The sequence below is a fragment of the Tiliqua scincoides genome, chromosome 9 (genome assembly GCF_035046505.1).
Source record: "Tiliqua scincoides isolate rTilSci1 chromosome 9, rTilSci1.hap2, whole genome shotgun sequence".
Lineage (NCBI taxonomy): Eukaryota > Metazoa > Chordata > Lepidosauria > Squamata > Scincidae > Tiliqua > Tiliqua scincoides.
Genome location: NC_089829.1, coordinates 16,670,370 through 16,689,731, shown reverse-complemented (window position 1 = coordinate 16,689,731; position 19,362 = coordinate 16,670,370). Strand labels below are relative to the sequence as shown.

At 49.0% G+C, this 19,362-nt stretch overlaps 1 protein-coding gene across 6 annotated transcripts in view; it reads right to left on the bottom strand.

The window, feature by feature from the left end:
- PLEKHG4 (pleckstrin homology and RhoGEF domain containing G4) overlaps positions 1 to 19,362 on the bottom strand; it is a 66,372-nt gene that overhangs the window by 21,556 nt on the left and 25,454 nt on the right. For 4 of the 6 annotated variants that reach the window (XM_066637225.1, XM_066637229.1, XM_066637226.1 and 1 more), the window contains exons 4-11: positions 13,730 to 13,945; positions 11,838 to 11,961; positions 9,563 to 9,656; positions 8,058 to 8,144; positions 5,239 to 5,355; positions 4,201 to 4,299; positions 2,959 to 3,069; positions 2,452 to 2,600 (exon numbers count right to left, since the gene is read on the bottom strand). In XM_066637225.1, the coding sequence (XP_066493322.1) occupies positions 2,452 to 2,600; positions 2,959 to 3,069; positions 4,201 to 4,299; positions 5,239 to 5,355; positions 8,058 to 8,144; positions 9,563 to 9,656; positions 11,838 to 11,961; positions 13,730 to 13,945 (997 nt within the window). The remainder of the gene's footprint in view (positions 1 to 2,451; positions 2,601 to 2,958; positions 3,070 to 4,200; positions 4,300 to 5,238; positions 5,356 to 8,057; positions 8,145 to 9,562; positions 9,657 to 11,837; positions 11,962 to 13,729; positions 13,946 to 19,362) is intronic. The other 2 variants (XM_066637227.1, XM_066637228.1) reach the window with 2 other exon arrangements.

Here is a 19,362-nt window from a genome sequence, read left to right as displayed (position 1 = left end):
CTCTCCAAACTGGCAGAATGGGCAGCAAAATGGCAGATGCGTTTCAATGTAAGTAAGTGTAAAGTCATGCACATTGGGACAAAAAAAATCAAAATTTCACATATAGGCTGATGGGTTCTGAGCTGTCTGTGACAGATCAGGAGAGAGATCTTGGGGTAGTGGTGGACAGGTCGATGAAAGTGTCAACCCAATGTGCGGTGGCAGTGAAGAAGATCAATTCTAAGCTTGGGATCTAAGGTATTGAGAACAAAACAGCTAATATTATAATGCTGTTGTACAAATTGATGGTAAGGTCACACCTGGAGTTTTGTGTCCAGTTCTGGTCGCCACATCTCAAAAAGGATATAGTGGAAATGGAAAAGGTGCAAAAGAGAGTGAGTAAGATGATTACGGGGCTGGGGCACCTTCCTTATGAGGAAAGGCTACGGCTTTTGAGCCTCTTCAGCCTAGAAAAGAGACGCCTGAGGGGGAACATGATTGAGACATACAAAATTATGCAGGGGAAATAGAGAGATGCTCTTTACACTCTCACTTAACACCAGAACCAGGGGACATTCACTAAAATTGAGTGGGAGAGTTAGGACAGACAAAAGAAAATATTTCTTTACTCAGCGTGTGGTTGGTCTGTGGAACTCTTTGCCGCAAGATGTGGTGACGGCATCTGGCCTGGATGCCTTTAGAAGGGGACTGGACATGTTTCTGGAGGAAAAATCCATTACGGGTTACAAGCCATGAAGTGTATGTGCAACCTCCTGATTTTAGAAATGGGCTATGTCAGAACGCCAGATGTAAGGGAGAGCACCAGGATGCAGGTCTCTTGTTATCTGGTGTGCGCCCTGGGGCATTTGGTGGGCTGCTGTGAGATACAGGAAGCTGGACTAGATGGGCCTATGGCCTGCTCCAGTGGGGCTGTTCTTATGTCCTTATCATCATTGTAATTAATGATTAGGTGATGGAGGAAGGCTGCCCTCTTCAGGGCATTCCTGGAAGGTAGCAGCTGGAGCTCCAGTCTGATCTAGGACAGGGTGTCAGAAACACCAGGGTTTAGCTGGAGGTTTTCCCCTTTCAGAGAAGCTCCTGCTGGCTTTCCCCGAGTGCTGACATTCTGACTCTTGGCTTGTCCGCTGGAGCTTCTCACAGTCCCAGCCATTGTCACCTCTGGCCTTATGATTTCAAGACCATCTCCTCATAATGGGTACAGAAGGCATCCCACCAAGTACTCTGGACCTGGATAAGACTTAACATATGGAATAACTGCAATCTGGGAGTCATACCAAGAACTATCAAGGAGCAATGCATTTTACAGGAGGGCTGTTTCCTGCTCCCCAGCAGGGGGCCAATTCAGCCAGGGACTGCTCATTCTGACCCTCACCGTCCTTTGCAAATTCTCCAGTAGGGGTTGGCAGCAGAACATTTCAGAGAAATGAAATGCCATCACCCAGTAAAGTGGCTGTCGATAGTTTCTGGTGTGAAAGGGGAAAAAAAAAAATAAAAGCACTTCTTCATGTAACATATAATCAGTTTGTGGCATTTTCTGCCACAAGATGTGGTGGCGGCCACTACCTTACTCCTTGGGGTAGAGAGCAGAGTGCGGCTGTGTCATGATGCTGGGGTTTGCATCAGGCCAGGAAAATAAACCCACCAAACCGGTTCAGCAGTAAAAGGTAGCCAGGAAGGTCTTTGCAACGCACTTGAGTGAATTAGCCAAGGGAAGTAGGCCCGCAGGCAAACAGGGGCGTAGGCCCATCTCCACTGTCCCCAGATTCTCTAAAAACTTGAACATTGTCAGACAAAATCTTCGAACTAAGCATCTGTGCGCAAAATAAGCAAGTCTTATTTTTTAATTCTTCAAATGTGTTAATCAGGAGGATTTGGACTGGGAAAACTTGGGTTCCAAGTCTAGTACCCATGAAACTCACTGTATGGTTTTGGGCAAGTCAGGGCCCAATCCTAGCTAACTTTCTGGTGCTGTTGCAGCTGTGCCAATGGGGGATGAACTGTGCCCTGCAGTGGGGGGGGGGGGGCAGTCACAGAAGCCTCCTCAAAATAAGAGAATGTTTGTTCCCTTACCTACAGCCTGCATTGTGGCTGCATCAGCACTGGGAAGTTGGATAGGATTGGGCCCTCATTCTCTCTGAGCCTCAGCTCACTACACTACAGGGCTACTAGGAGGATAAAAGAGTGGGGCAGGGCAGGGGTCAGACAATACAAGGCAATCTGAGTCAATATGATTCATGGGCATAATTTGCTTTTGAACAGGATTTGACTATCATCCTTAATATTTTTCCTGGGTCCCTCTGAAGGCTCTGCGTCAAGGACCAGATCATATCTTACCATTTACATGTGTTTTAGAGCACTGCAATACACATACTCTGACTGAACAATGGTCCTTTTTGCCTCTCCTGCCTTAGGTCTTGGCTTCTCTCTTTCTCGGCTCCCCTTCAGGCTCACCTGTAGTCCTCTGTCAAGACAACACAAGACTCCTCCTTCTTCAGGCGGGCCAGTAGTGCACCCCCCTCCAGCTGCAACTTCACCAGCCGCTGATCGTCCAGAACAGCTTTCATGAGTTCTCTGCAGTTCTTAAGCAGGGCGATGGCCTCCTGAGAAATCAAGGAAGACACACAGGTTCTGCTCAGGGCACTCCAAAAGACTAACTATCTCCAAGCTCTGCCACCCTTTGCTTTAGTCCTGCTGCCTCTGCTCCTACCATGCTGCCTTGCCACATGCACCAGGCCTCCTCCACCATCCACAGACCATCTACGCCAAGGAAAGGGAGCTGCAGCTTTCCTCAGCCTCTGAAGTCTTCTTGTGCCCTTCCCTCTTGTTCCAAGCCCCCACAAGGAACAATGAGCTTCCCTCGTATAGCTCCCCAGCAAGAGCCTCTACTCTGACATGAGCATCAAGACAGCCTCTCCAAAGAGAAATTAGGAAAGTGAGAACTTCTTCTTGGTTTCCCACCTGTGATGGTCTCCTGCCCTCCTTGCATCCTTTCACAATAGCCTTGAAGGCTGCCCTGCTTCCCACTGATCTCTCTTGGGGCACTTCCAGTTCCGGTGTTCTTGCTGTGCTCTGCCACAAAGAAGTTGGCTTCAGGTGACTGAATAGAAAAGGACAGCCTTCCTCCTACACACTCTGCATCTGCACCACTGAATTCCTCCAACCTCATGTAGATTACAAGAATGTCTGACATCAGGAAAGAGTCAATTAATGGTGCCTTTGGAACTTGTTTTGGCTGGGAGCAGGGCCTGATCAATGATGATCAATGGCTATCACTGATGATGGAATGATCAATTACCTGAACATCAACATGTGTTGTCACCAAGCTTAACGCCCTCCTTGGTGCTAATGCCTGTGCTACCAAGTAGAACGTGGCAATGTCAGGGCCCAACAAGGCTGTCCTGCTTCCTGATTGACATTTGGTCTTCCTTTTAGCTGGCCACCCAGTGTGGCCACCCAGAGTGGTGCTAATGGCATTGTGGGCATCGCCTCATTCCCCAGGTCTCTGCAGATATTAAGTGCCACCTGACCTATTTGCTTTGAAGAAGCCACTGGAGGTGGTGGAGGAGAAGACAGTTTGCCAGAGGCACTGAAATAGCTACTTCGGGTGTGAGGGCTTTTTCCCAAACCATGAACTAGAGGTCCTTGTTCTCATTCATCTGCTTGGAGAACATTATAGAGTATGTAGGTGTTCACAATGTGACTTACTCCCAAACGGAGAAGACAAGTGTCAAGCCCATCAGTGGAGGGCAAGTGTCATGCTCACAGCAGTGACACAGTATTGAACAGAGATCAGCTCATCATACAATAAGGTTTAATTAACTAACCTACAATAAATTTAAAAAAAAATATTTTTTTGTAAAACTCACAATATATACAATAAAGGTGAAAACTAAGATGAAAGTCTGTGGGGTTTTTTTGTCTGTGGGATGAAAGGACACAGGGAAGTGTTCCCCATGCTGCTTCAGCAAAAAGAAACAGGAGGACTGGGTGTTCTTCCCATGCTTGAGGCACATGACTGTGCAGGGGCTCCCCAGTCAATCACAGGGGAGGACGCTCAAGAAAGCCCTGCATGCTTCCCAGGCTGGCTCTGCACATGTGCAGAACTTCACTTCGTGTGACTGAACAGAGACCACAAAAAAGTACAGGAGATGCTTTGCAGCATGGAGAGAATGCTGTACAGTTTAAGGGTGGAAGACTCACCTCTGCCTTCTGTGGCCACCCGCTGGACTCCACGGCCTGAATGGCCCCCTTGAGGAAAGCACCTGCACCCCAACATCCCAGCAGCAAGTGCTCCAGACGCTGCAAAGGTTAGCACAAAAGGACAAGTTTGCCTGACTGTCTATCCTCCACCTTGCTTGGGGCTCCCAAACCAAACAGCTCTTTCCTGGTTAGGAGGGTAGGGAGTGAGAGATCCCAGAAGGCCATTCTGTCTAGGCTGACTGAGACCAAGCACATGAAAATGTGTGCTCAGAGTGGAGCTGCAGAGAGCTGGAGCATCTCCCAGCATAGACTTCAGACTCTTCCCATTAGCCCCTCCCACTGAATGTCTCTGTTCTCCTTTCCACCCAAAACAAGTGCTCATCCAAGGCTCCTTTCCTAGTGGCTACAGCTTTCAAGGGATAAAACCTAGATCCTGCTTTCAAACGCTGAAAATCAACTGAAGTTCCAACACCTTAAAAATGTACCTATGTTTCTCCTAGCAGTGGCAGTGTAACCCAATGCCATCTCAGGTCTAACACTGCTACACAGTTATAGAAGGAAAGAAAAAAGGCAGTCACTTACCATGCTCCACATTCAGTTTCTTCAGTGGCACAAGTGAGGGACTTCTGGTTTGATTTAAAGGGAGCTGTGTAAATGAAGGAGCTCCTTTGTTCCAGTAAATCAAACTGCAAGTTCTGCATTTCCACCATTGAAGAAAACACACCAGGAGCAAGATAAAGAGGCAGGTGATCTGCTTGTTTTTAATGGGCAGAATGCGGATCAGGCAGGAGGGAGGGAGGCAGTGGTGGCAGCAGACTGAGAGTTGAAGGGCACCTCCAGTCTGCTGCCTCCTCACTTCCCCTCCGCCTGCAGCAACCTGTCACATCCCCTTGCCTAATGGATGAGCTGCCTCTGCTCCTAGCTTGAGCCAACCATCCCAGACACTGAGTTTGGGCTCCCTGGACACAGCAAATGGGGATGTTGGGGTGGAAGTTCAGACTCTCCAAGAAGACTTTCTCAGCTATGTGTTTTACTCACCATGCGGAAGCGCAGCCAGTCCTGGTGGCAATATGGAAGGGCTCCATCCAATTCTAGGGGCAGCTGGGAGCTCTCAATGTGCTTGTGGAGGGACTTCATGGAGGTGAGGAGCTCACACTGAAGAGAAGGAGAGGAAGACTCCATCAGTTCCTTCTAGTGGGAGGAGGTGAAAAATGCCTATTTTCCTCTACCACCCTTTTCATATGATGGATGAGGGCAGCAGTCACTCAAACTCCATCCCATGCAAGCTTTCCTGAGTTTTATTTTTCCCAAAATACAAACAGGAGGCTCTGACAAGGATACTTATGTCAGGCAAAGAGCCCATTGATTCCAGCTCCCCCACAGAATTTCCTAAAGAGATCTTTCTGCTACACAAAAGAAGGGTTCTTGCCCCAAAGGACATACAGTCTCCATTTCAAAAGAGCAAGAAACAACAGTGGAGGGTCAGAGAAGATAAAGGCCAAGATAATAAGGGATGAATGTTAGCTAATGCACTTAGAGATCAGCTGAGTTTCTTTGGGAACAAGGACTAAGGAGTTAAGTCAACAGAGAAACAAGGATGTTATGAGACTTGCGCTTGGCATCTTCTGCAGGCAAGGCTTGGGCTCAGTTACAAAACTGGTACACACCCACACAGAACATTTACACCATTGCCTTCCACTTCCAGGGCCTCTGAGCCAAGCCTGTCATGGGTGTCCTGGATTACGCTCCTAGTTCTGAGAGACACCAGTGTGCGACAAAGCCCACCTGCAACACCACCTGGAGGCAGTGACAAACCAACTCACACCCAATCTAGTTTGTGGAGCAAAAGTGGGAGAGAACTTGTGGCACAGGAAGGGGAAGAGTGCCTCTGTGCAAGAAAGGAGCAAGGAGGCAAAGTGAAAAGAAGGGACGGGAGGGCTGCTGGATGCTAACTGCTCGGTACTGTGCCTGTTTTGTCCTCCACCTGCACTTCCTGTGATGGCCCTTCTTTCACCACAACTAAGTTGGAAGGGTGCAACTTAAGAACTTAGTTTAGGAGCAGCCCTGTTTTTTCTGAAAACTGCCAGCACATGGACCTATAAAACATGCCAAGGCAAAGGTAAATCAGCACACTCCTCGCAACAGGAACTACAGAACAGTCACCAGAGCAGTGCAGTGCAGGACAGGGGGCACCCATTCTTACCATCCCCATCCTGAGTTAGAAATGCCTGGGGAATGGACAGCAATGCCCTTGGAGATTCAATTCCCCCTTGTACTTGTCAAACTTCCTTCATCTCCTCCAGCTCAGATTTCCCTTTTATTTCTCCTGCTGATAATTCCTGCTCTGCTTCCTCCAAAATTCTCTTTTAATTGGTCCACTTTCTTTGTCTGACAACAGACAATTGCTTTGATAACAAGTCCTTGCCTTTCTTGTCTGGTCAGCCCTTCCCTCTTTAATTACTGTTTTCTTTTCCAATGGCTTATTGGCATGACAATGCTTTCTGCTTGTCACCTTCATGGATTTTCCCCATGGATTGCTTGGGTGTAGGTATCAGCTGCCCCTTCCCATAAGACAGTTCAGATGCCACCTCCCTTCCGCCTCCCCCGAGCTCCACAGGACAAATAGCATCTGTGCATTTGCCAAGTAGGGCATCATGACTGGCTAGCCTACAGCCCAAATGAAGAGGTCCAGTGCCCTGACACACTTTGAAGAGCACTGGGCTGACAAACTCCAGTCTGAGTGCTAACAAAACAGAGACTCCCAACAGGCTTCATCCAAGAAGGGAAGAGGGCAAGGGAGGGTCTGATGGTAAAGAAGTACTCATATACTCAATTTCTATACATCATGCACAATAAAGTCCAACAGCCATCCTAAAAAAAAACTAGAACAAGATCCTGGAAAGTCAATGGGCACATGTCTGCTTTGTGATTTGTGATCAATTCAAAATCTGCATCCGAAATAACTTATACAAGCCAGAACTATGATGAGTGTGCGTCTGATCCTGCAAAATACTGTTCAGTTGGCTCTCTCCCTATGGAACCGCATAGCTGGCATTTTCCAAGATGGGGGAGAGAAGGGAAAGGAATGTGAGCAGCAGCCATGGAGGAACTGCAGACAGCCATCCATGCTGGCCACAGGAGTTCCATCCCATCAATGACACAAGCAAGTTTGTCCAACAGGTTTTCCCAAGGTATCCCTCCCTGCAATTGGCTCAGGAAATCAAGCAAAAGAAAATAAGAGCGGGCAGCCAAATCCTGAGCCGCCTGGCAAGCAAGGCTGCAACAGTGTTGACAATGGCTGCCACCGCATCCAACACACTCCAGGAAGCCGCCAGTGGCTCCTTGGGAGAAGGGGACTTTCATCTCCTTCCCCTGGGTAAAGCAAGCAGCCCCACAATGGGGCTACTTGATTTTACGCTGACCCGAAGGTCAGTGTAGAATCAAGAGCTTCCATGTTCGGTGGTGAGCCCAACATGGAGGCTCTGGATCCGGTGGAGCGCCCTGTCTCCCTCCCACCCTGCTCCTTCCCCCCAGGATGCCTCCTCCCACCCTCCCTCTCCCCCAAAACCTCCTCCCCACTTCCCCCCACACCCCCACCTACCTCTTCACTGCTCAGCGGTCCGTTGAGCGGCAGAGCTCCGGTGCTCGCCTGGTGCTAGCCCAGCACCAGCCAGGGCTGCGCTAGCGCTAGCAGAGCACTGGCGCCAGGGCCCGCAAAGTGCCTTAGGGCATGTTTGTGACTCAGGCCGAACTCAGGATTGGGCTCTGATATTCTCTCCTCAGCCAAATTCTGTGCTAGAAATCAAATTTCACCATGAGGCAAAGAAGCCTGAATAACCAAAGAATACCTCCCATACCTGCACAGCAGTTGGTTTCTCTACCCGGAAGCTGGCGTCTTTCTCCACAAGCAGCAGAGCTCCATGGATGCAGTGAGGAACAGTATTCTGCAACGTGAAGAGCAGATTCTAGAGTCCCTCTTGGCTTTGGTTTCAGTCAAAAGTCTTGCTGTTGCCTTTGTACAAAAATATTTCCTCTCTATCTCCTATCTACCATTTTGTCCACAAGCCAGCACTTTTTTTCTTTAAAAGGGACTCGCAAAGTCAGATAGCTGCTAACATGACTTAGCAGCTAAGGCTTTCCCACCAAGGAACCTAACTGAGAAAGCTCAGCACTGTTGCAAAGCTGAACCTCCCAGGAAAAAAAGCCAAGGCAGCAAAATAAGATTAAAGCCAGTAAATGTTGTGTTATAAATTATAATAATTATTGTTCAGGTGGCTCATGAAAGCAAGCCATGCTTCATTTTATGGTTCACTCAGTTCCCCATATCAGAGATACAATTCAGGACAGGAAATGTAGAATACAATTGTATTACTACATTTACAGGCCAAACCTGTCTGGTGTGAACACCCCCAGAATGAGCAATCTAGCAGCAGAACAAACTTTATGGTGTTATAAATGAAGTTCTGGAAGTGCAGAGTTGTGTGATTCTGCACTGCTGTCACTGATGGCAGGGAGGACCCCACGAGCGGAGGCAGCTAGTAGGAACTGTGCTAACACTGGTAAGTAGGCGGGGTGGAAGGAATGAGGTGGGGGTGGGTGGGTGGATCAGGGAGGATCAGGGGAGGACCGGGGATGTGTCAGAGGTGGGAGGGGGTGACACTCAGTGCAAGCAACTTTCACCAGATGCTGTCCCTTCTAGAGCCAGCTGACATACCCCTTTGCCTCCTTGGATTTGTTCCAGCTGAAGAGCTGGCGCAGGTCCAAGGAGACCCACTGGCAGTTGAAGGACTTACGAACAGGTAGGGAAAATATTTTCTCCTACCTCTCCCAAGCATCCTGATCCCCCACCCCACCATAGTATGCGGTGCAGACTGTGGGGGAAAGCATAGGATTGGGTTGTGTATCACATGGTGCTGATCTGAAAGTGGCTGTCCAGTGGCTTAGAAATAAAACCAGTTCCTGTGTCTTCCATGTGGTACAGTTGGAACCACTGGAATGCCTGGCCAGGGTTCCCAACACCTGTGATCTTTCTCCTGAGATCCTCCCACCACCCCCTATTGCTTCTGACTCATTGTTTGTTCCCCTGCCTTTCTGCATTTGTTTCTGTCGATGGACTGATAAATCCTACAAGGAATTGGCCAGGACTGGAATACTGGAAGCCACAGCAAAGGACAGAGAAAGGGGAGAACAACTGAGAGAAGCAGAGCCTTCGCAGGCTGGCCAGGAAGGCTCAGAGGGAACGACATGGCTCTTGGAGTGCTGGCTTCAGCTTTGTCCAAGGTTGCCCTGGTCACCTGAATAGAGCCATATGGAGAGGGGGCAGGAAGGAAGAGCACAGCAGAGCCAGCAGCAAAGGCCTCACCTGCATGATGGTCAAGGCTTTAAAGAGAGCTGGGACGGGAGAGCATCGCCGGGCATCTATCAGAATAGTTAAGCCCAAAGTCTGGCACTCGGGTCTGGAAGTCAAAAGCAAATCACGACATCATCCCTGAATCCCTATCCAAGCTTTTCCAGAGCTTATCAGCCTACTACTTGTATTTTCTGAGCCCATACAGTTGCTCTTCTCTCTGCAGTTTCTTTTCCTGATCTTCCCTGTCACATCCACACCAGACCTGACCGCCAGTGGCTCCCCTTCTTCCTTCTCTTTTCCTGCATTCAAAGGTGACAAGAGGAACCTGGTACTAATAAGCACCTGCCCCTCTGACAGGTGGTGGCAATTGTGCCCTTTTGACCCAATAGCATACTTCCTTAACATGGTACTGACTTGGATGAATCCACCTGGGTAACATTTCCATTTGGCCCCCAGCAAACTGCACGTCCACCAGAAAGCCTGAACCGTGGTGCATATAGGGCATGCATCTAAGATTGTCTGACCCCAACATGGTGAGGTCAGTCTGACGGGTGAACAACAGGTCAGCGGTGTGCCTGGAGGGGGTCAGTGGGTGCAAGTGCTCCTGGGTAGCACAGCTGGAGGCACCTTCCCCCCAATCTTGCTGCCCTAAGGGTGCCAACACCCACTACCTCCACCTGTGGAGATGTTCTGAGGGCTGGAGAGACCCCACATAGCTCCTCGACTCTCAGAAGGCCTTCTAAGGTCCTTAAAACGTCACTTCCAGTGGGAGAAAACCAGAAGTGATGTTTTCAGGCCCTTAGAAAGTGGGGTGGCACTTCCAGGCTCACCCCAGGGTGGCACAGTGGCCAGGACCGCCACTGCACCAGGCAGCCCTCTCTGGCTTTGCTCATACCTGTCTATGAGTCAAATCCATCCCCCTGATCCATCCCCCCCAGCCAAGGGAGGGTTCAAGGGGCTGTCCCTGTTTCTCACCTTTGGAGACAACTGACTCCCCAATCACATAAAAAGAGTTGCCTAGCTGGGACCAGCAGCATGTGTCCAGCTCCAGCAAGCATAGAGTTCAATTATCTCACATTGGGCACACCCCGCCTGGACCAATGGCAACCAAAGGAGCTGGAAGGCAGTAAGTGCGCTCCAGGCAGGGCTGATGTCTGGGAAGTGGCCCTAGGTTTTATTATTCTCATTTGCCTCTACTCCTAGGACATGAATTTCTGTTCTGAATCTTGCCAGTTTCCGATTTCAAGGGCCTGTTTTCGCCTATCTCACTTTTGCCCATTTTCCTTCCCATTTTTGTCTTCCTTAATAGAAAGGTGTTTCCACAGCTAAGAACTCTGCCGCTGGAGCCAGTGCAGGGGCAGATGAGTGGGGGTCAGCCAGATTGGTTGGCTTCCTGGACCGCTCCCCTGGCAGCCAAATTCCATGCACTAAGGACAAACATGGAGCCTGGGGTGAGGCAAGGAGAGAGGACAGCTCTGCGATGCGTGGCATGTGATAGCATACACCTGCAGCAAACACACCAGCCCCTCCCTTGAGGCCAACCTCTATTATGGTTCATCAACTCATGGCCAGAAACACAAGGAAATGGCTCAGTCCAAGACACACCACCCTCCTTGGCCCTGTCAGCATGCCCATTCTGGAGCCCTTAGGTAGGCACACACCCTCCCAGCGGCTTATTGGCCTTCCTTCGTATCCTGCTGAAAAAGGGACCTGCAAACACACATCTGTAACACCTGGAAAGTCCTCCCACGTGGGCCACAAGCCCTCATATGGCCTTGTGCTGCAATCCTTCAACTGCCTCCATTTTTGTCACTAATTTCCTTTCAATGTTTGCGTGGGGATGAGAAGGTGCTGCCTCATGCACACAACACGAGGACCCTCTGATGCCCCCTGCCACATCTTTTTCTCTTCTGGCTCAGTCTCCCCAGCCATGGGCAGAAGGAGGCTGCTGCTGCTGCTTGCCCCAGGCTTTCCTATCCAGAGCACAGCCTTAACCTTAACCTTTCTGGTGCCAGTCTTGCACAGAGCCCCTTTCTGGCCATATCTGAAGGAGAGGAGGAGGAGGAGGAGGGAGAGCCAGGCAAGCTCAGCTTAAATCTACCAAATCTTCACTGAGAGCAACTGGCCTGCGAACTTTTGCAAACCTTCCTCAGAGAGTAGTACACAGAAAGGACATGAAGTAGGCGCCACGTGCTCCCTCTTGATGAGAGACATTGGAAGTCTGTTGAAGCTGAACTGCTGAGCTAATTTTGGTCCTGCTCATGCTCCTCCCAGCAGTCCCACAAACCTGAGAATGCTGCGCAAGTAGAGGAGGAGGCGCAGCAGCTCGTTGGCACTGCACTGTGGGTGGAGCCAAATCATGTTCCTCATTGTGATGATGATCACGGCACGTCCACTTTTGTCTCTAGTGCCTGAAAAATAAACATTTGGCTAAGTGGCAGAACAAACAAGCTTCCTTACACAAATGCCACCCTTGGGGCTTGGCCAGGGACGGCTGCAGTTCAGTGAAAGAGCACCTGCTTTGCACACAGAAGGTCCCACCTGGGAAACACCCCACAGCACCTAGAGAGCTGCTGCCAGTCCATGGAGGCAAAAGCAAGCCAGGCAGACCCACAGTCCCATTTCCTACCTTCAGGCAGAAACATGGAGCTGCCACTCAGCACCCCTTTCAGAAGCCCACCCGTTGATGCCTGGCCTTGCTTTAGATCAGGGGTGCCCAAACCCCGGCCCTGGGGCCACATGCGGCCCTCGAGGTCTCTCAATGCGGCCCTCAGGGACACCCCAGTCTCCAATGAGCCTCTGGCCCTCCAGAGACTTGCTGGAGCCCACACTGGCCTGACACAACTGCTCTCAGCGTAAGGGTGACTGTTTGACCTCTTGCGTAAGCTGTGGGATGAGGGCTCCCTCCACTGCTTGCTGTTTCACGTCTGTGATGCAGTAGCAGAAGCAAAGGAAAGGCTGGCCTTGCTTTGTGTAAGGCCTTTATAGGCCTTGAGCTATTGCAAGACCATCATGCATTCATATAAGTTCATCTTTAATATATTTATTTATGTAAACTTATGTAAATTTATTCAGATTTTAAATGTAAATTCATTCTTTTTTTCCCTGGCCCCCGACACAGTGTCAAAGAGATGATGTGGCCCTCCTGCCAAAAACTTTGGACACCCCTGCTTTAGATCAATGATTTTTAACTATTCCTTGGGAGTTTGGGGAAGGTCATTGATTATTAAGGCCATTAGGGGATGTGAGCCCCCTGCCAGCAACATGGTGCGACTTGTCAATTGTCAAAAAACTGATGGTGTACCCTGACATTTTTAGTACCTTGTCAGTGTGCTATGAGATGAAAAAGGTCGGAAATCTCTGCTTTAGACCCTCCTGCCAAGACCAGCCCTGATCCAGAACAGGAGCCTCCTTCTGAATGCCACATCCCCTGACCGGCTCTGCACATTTCACAAGTCTGGAGGCTTCCTATGCGAACCTGATCCAAACCACAGTCTCACGCAGCTAAACCTGCCAGTGACCTCAAGGCTCTAGCTCAGCCATTTTCAACCACTGTGCCATGGCACACTAGTGTGCCGTGAATGGTCCAGAGGTGTGCCACCAGAATTTGGGGGAAGGTCATTTATTAGTAGGGCCAATGGGGGATGTGAGCCCCCCACTGACAGCATGGTGCGCCTTGTCAATTGTCAAAAACCTCATGGTGTGCCTTGACCATTTTAATGCCCTGTCAGTGTGCCATGAGATGAAAAAAATTGAAAATCGCTGCTCTAGCTACTCACTGCCTCGTTTAACACTGGGTGTCAAGAGGTCCTGCAGCCCAAAGACTACCAATGTGGGCCTGGCCGCCTGAGACACTTGGAGCAGAACTTGTGGCAGTCTGTGTGTGAAGCTCCTGTGCAAACCCTTGCTCCTCTCCACAAGGCCCTTTCCCCTACAGGCATCCCCATCTTCAGACATCCAGATCCTCCTCCTGCACTTCCATTCTTATGTATTTCATATCTGTTCTGCTCCACTCTAACATTCTGACCAGCTTCAAAACACATTTAAACCTTCACACACAAGTGCACGCCCGCACGCAGACCCCTACTTGCTGCTATATTCCCAAAGGGCCCAGAATTTCAGCCCACTGGCAAACAGCCACAGCAGCCAGAATGCACCTTGACAGAGGACAGTTCTGACCTGGCAGGCAGGCAACTCCACTCTTCAGCACTTCCACGTCCACATCCTTCATTGTTACGGGGGCTGTTTGCAGACTTCCACCTAATGGGAAAGAGGGCAGTTCCAGGTGCGCAGCTAATCCTGAGCCTTCTTTCCAGGAGCAGCCCTGATCAGCCAACTCCAGGGCAACTTTGCTAACTCCTCTGTTGACATCTTCTGTCCATTTTAACGAGGTTCCTGCAAAAGGAAAAATGCACATAAGCATTCACACCACTGTGCACCATGTGGTCATTGTGCCCAATTCCATTCAGAGACTAGACGTTAGTTGGTTAGTTCAGTTTCTAGGCACTCTCTTCAGGGATGCCTGGGGTAAATGGAAGGCAAAAGAGGGCAGGCAAGGGATGGCCAGGCAGTATGCTCAGGACAGGGGGCATTGGGGAAGGGAGGGAGACCTGTGGGGCAGTTCAGGTCTAGGAGGGGGGTGGGGACAGTGGCAGAGGCTGCCGTCAGATCCTATCCCCCCTTCCCATGCCTGAAAGCCCAACACAGGCTACTCAAATCTGCACCTGCGATAGGCTCTGCGGAGGCACTGCACAGGGTAAGGGAATCAATGTTCCCTTACCCCAAGGAGACCTTGAGTTGGTTCTCCTGCCCCATAGTATACAGCAGCAGCCATTTTGGTGCCGCTGTACCACAGGCCAGATTGGCAGCATAGGATTGGGACCTAAATCACCCAGAGAAAGTGCATGCTTATGTCAGCGCTTTAAATCAAGCTCTCCATTTGAATTCCAGCTGTTTCTAAACAAATGTGTCTCTGAATGAGTACATTAATAAAACATGAGTGCATTGCTTTACAACTAAACAGAACCCTTATTCTACCCAGGGGAGTACATGAAAACTATACCTGTACCCACATAAGGACACTAAACAACATGGATGCCCACATTTCCCATGAACAGTTCTGTTCTTTCAACAGAAAACTAGCTGTGATTCAACACCTGGGTTCAGATTATCATTAACTCTTTGGTTTACGTTTAGGTTCTCAGGAAAAGCACAGGGTGCCTTGGGAGCTCACACAGCCCTGCCAACACTCTCTATCTCCTGTGTCTGCAAGGGGAGGACACTAAAAACTTTCACTTGTTCCTGTTATAACCACATTCTGGAAGCTGTGGTTTATTCAAAATGGTTAGTTCAAAGGAAAACAAGATCAAACTGGTTTGTGTTTTTTTAGGATATAAATACTACCACTGCATTCTATTAAAAAAATCAAATTAGAAAACATTTGAGACATCATTAAATTAATTCTTTTATTTAACCTCATACCTCTACTACTCATCAAGAGTTTTAAAAGTCAGAGGAGGAGATTCAGAGGGAAGCCCCAGAGCCCCCCCCCCGCTGTCAATCAATGCTGCAAGGGAAGAAATGCACAGCCTCCCTACTTCTAGAGAAGAAGGGCAGAGGGGGAGGGCTTCAGGAACATCAAACATCCAATAGCCATTAGGCTTCCCACCTCTTGCTAGTCTCCCATTGCCAGGCCCATATCAGTGATGAAGGAAAGGGAATGATGAAGTGATAATCAGTGATGAAGCAGTCTTCATGAGAAAAATCAGTAGGCCAACTGGAACAGCCCTCAATGGATAAAATTTGGGGGGATCTTCTGATGCTAGTGAGATCTCAGACAAACATGTCCATCACAACTTGTGCACGTCAGGACCAGACGCAAGGACAGACTTGCAGGGAGCAAACTTTCAAAACCTAGACTGGACAGGCCAACTGAAGTGATCCAGCTGACACAGAGATCCCTGCCTAACTACATACACGCAGAGACAAGAGTCCCCAGAGCCTGGCACCATGGCTGGCAAAAAGTACCTGCAATGTGCCATCCTGTACTCTGCTAGAATGGGGTGACACCAAGAGGACAGAATGTCCTTTCCCTCTCCAAAAGTCCACCTGTGCTAATGTAAGAGTTCATTGCAAGAGTGCTTGTTTCAGAGAGGAAGGACCCAATCCTGTCCAACTTTTCAACACTGATGCAGTTGGGATACAGCCCTGAGGTAAGGGAACAAATATTCCCTTACCTTGAGGGGGCCTCTGTGATTGCCCCCCCCCCACCTCAGGATACAGTGTGTTCCCCACTGGCATGGCTGCATCAGTGCTGGAAAGTTGGGAAAGTCCTGTTAGAATGTGCCCACATCAGCAGATTCTGCTAGGGCAGCATATGTGAAAAGTCAGCTGTTAAGCTTAGCCAAGGCCCTTCTTTAAAGCAGCAGTTCCCAACCCCTTCCACTTGCAGCCCATTTCCATACACTGTACCCCTCATATTAGCAAAATGCTTGCAATTAATATAGTTGCTATATATAGTTATTTCAAATTTATATGTTGCAGCTGTTAATAAATGGCCCAATAATGGAATTAAAAAGCAATGGAATAATTTTTGTAAAACAAACAACAAATATTTCATACGCAACAAATGTTCAGTGTGATCCTTAAGCTTGTTTTGAGGCACATGGTTTTTTTGAAATCAGGTTCAACCAATGTAAGTTCCAGTCTTAAATCCGGAACTGCATCCAGCTTACTTTGGCATTTATTTTTTGTGAAAGCATAAGGAGAGAAAGCCTCTCCACCAGCTCCACATCCTTGTTTGTATAGCCAGCAAGTTTTGTTTGCAAATGCCACAAGAGTAAAGAAGGTATCATGCCACCCCACACACTACACAATGGGGTTTAGGACAGCCCTAATCTCCTATATATATAAAAACCCAAACTTTATGTAGCCTTCGCAATATCTTCTCTTTTTACTTCTTTGAAGAACAGAAGACTGTGCCTTTTCACTGTTTTGCACCAAAGTGTTAGACGTGACCTGAGAAATTCTTGGTGACTGATCACTTTCCACATTATGTTTCCACTTTTTTTTGTTTTTTTTTTGTTTTCAGCTATTGATCCATACCTGATAATGTACAAATTGATGACCAAAAACTAGAAGTCGGTGGGGCTTTTGCAGACAGCTCACTGCCTTCCTTCCTGCCTTGACAGCCCCGCAAGGCATTCTAATACAGACCCTGTTGAGTACTCCTACAGATCCTGGCAAATACCCCTGGGGGTACACGTACCACTGCTCTAAAGTTTTCAGAGGCTGGCTGTTGCTTCAGGGAGGCAGCTGAATCTGCTGTACTAGGGACCACACTGAAACTCTGCATTAAGTAACAACCGTGTGGGGAGGAAGGCAGGCAGGCAGATCCCTTGACTCAGCTCCAGCTAAGGAAAGCTTTCTTGCACACCTGCTGCTGGAGCATGCAAAAATTGCTCACGTGGCCCCTCTTGTGTGCTCAACGAGTGCCAACGGCTCTGTTTCTCTGCCTGGTACGACATGCTGGAGCCAATAACACTGTATCGGATTCCTCCTGCTCCCGGCTGATTCCTCCTAGCTGTGGGATTTGTTTATTGGGAGTTACCTAACTGGAACAGCATCCGCCTGCCCATGTGACTGCAAACAGGGCTAGATCTGCAGCAGACCTGGCTTTGCTTACATCCAAAACAACTGAACCCAAGAGCTGCCCATCCCGTGAAACCTCCATGCCCAAGGAGTGGGTGTCCTCTTAAACAAAGGGGACCAAGGATTGGCTGAATAGGCTCTGCTGTCATCAAGGGTCATCAAGGGTCCTCCACTGCACCCTTATCCAGCTACCATGATTCAAGGGGACTTAGGAACAATTGCACAACTGACTTCTTCCTTATCAACCCTCAGATTGTCTTCTGTGAATCGAAAACTGCCTCACATAATAACCAAAATGTTCCATGATTGCTGACAAATGGTACACATTACAACATTCCACAATTCCAGTTGTAGCGTGAAAGCTGCACTCATCACATGCCAAGCATAATTGCAAAATATACATCATATGTGCTGTATATATTCCATGGTGTTTCACAGTGGACACTGGTGATCTGCACAACACACAAAGATCAAAACCCTGCAACCAGAAATTCAAATTCTGTGCCCAGAATAAATGATGCAACTCAATAAAATGTACGACTTTGCTTTGTTGTACAAATGAAGGCATTTTACCTCGGCCCCAATACATGAATGATTATCGGGATAGGACAGCTTGACATGGACCAGTGTGCGAGCACGGCTGCCCCAAGATGCTGCTGCCCCAAGAAGCAGTGCTTCGTAAGAGTTGCGCCTCACCCAAGCCTCATCAACACAGCTGTGAGGAATTTTGGGGTGCAAACTTTTAGTCTCCTGTTGCTTTGCTGGCAGCCCTAGAAAGGTGGCTGCCCCAAGGGACTGTTGGCCTGAAATCTGCAAGTCCCAAGGATTGTCACATCAGTACAAAATCTTGCAGCTGGTGGATAAGCCAGCATCCTGGGTGTCTCCACTTTAAAAAAACAAAACAGATCCTTAATGATGACAGAAAAAGCCCTGAAAGCGCAGGGAATGAATCTGATGAAATCACAGGCTCAAAGGAAGAACTCCCGGTTTGGGCAGGGAGGCTTCAGTCCTGCCAAGTCCTGCCTGCTGCATTCCTTCAGGCTCCAGCTGATCACACCCACCAGCACTTTACTGCCCTGGTAGCAGAACGAACCAAGACAAGCAAAGAGGGGCATGTCTGCTCACCTTCCTCACCTCCCAGCATGTTAATTGCTTGACTGGCTGAGTGAAGGCAGCTCTCAGGGCGCTGGGATGGAGGCGCAGAGGGAGAGCTGGTGATGGATCCCTCCCTGGTATCCTGAGACAGCAGTAGCTAGAAGCAGGGTCAGAGGCAGGATTTTGCCCCCATTCTACCCATGTTGTTCCAAGGAGATGTCAGTGCAGAGCCCTCAGCCCAGACAATTCGCACAAACAAGTCAAGTCACATGTCCAAGGCTTTTTTTAAAATCCCCTTCCAACTTGATAGGAGGCAGCTTCCACATTTTCCACACCACTGAAGCCCTGGGGCATTGTGACCCATCCCCCCATCTCTTGGTCTGTCTAGAGCTTTACATTCTGGCCTACTGCACCCTGAATCCATATTCACAGTCATGAATGCAGCTCAGAATCTCCCATTCACTCCCAAGATATGCACTGAAAATGTTAACAAAAAATCCACTGATTGTCACCCTCTACAAGAAGGTGACTGAAAGGTGATGTGAAAAGTAACCTACATGCAATCTGGAGCACACACCACTCATATTACTATCACAAAAGCAACTGTGTGTGAAAACGGGCAGACAAAATCAGGGGAGGCTTGCCATTTGATGCTTCCATTTCGTCCAGCTCTTCCCTTCTGTGTAGAAAGGACACGTTTGAACAAAAGACTGGGAGAGGAGCAAGCAGCCATATAGTGTGGAAAGACACAAGCACAAGCAGGATCCTGCCTGTGGCTAGAAGGTGAGCGTGAATTCCCAGCAGGCTACTTGTAGACACTGGCAGGGACGAAAGGCCGGAACAGGGATTGAGGAACAGCACACAGCTGGGAGGCAATGAGGACTGAGTCGTGTGCAGAGCAGTAAGCCAGTCCAGTCACTAAGCTGTCCCCAGCCTCTTACAGGTTTTGAATCTCTGTAGGATAGCTCCACACTTCCAAACCTAAGGGCTAGAGACAAGTGACTGAAAGCTGAATTAGTCACAGGTCCTGCTCTTTTACCAGTTTACAGGTATCCATGTGAGTTCAG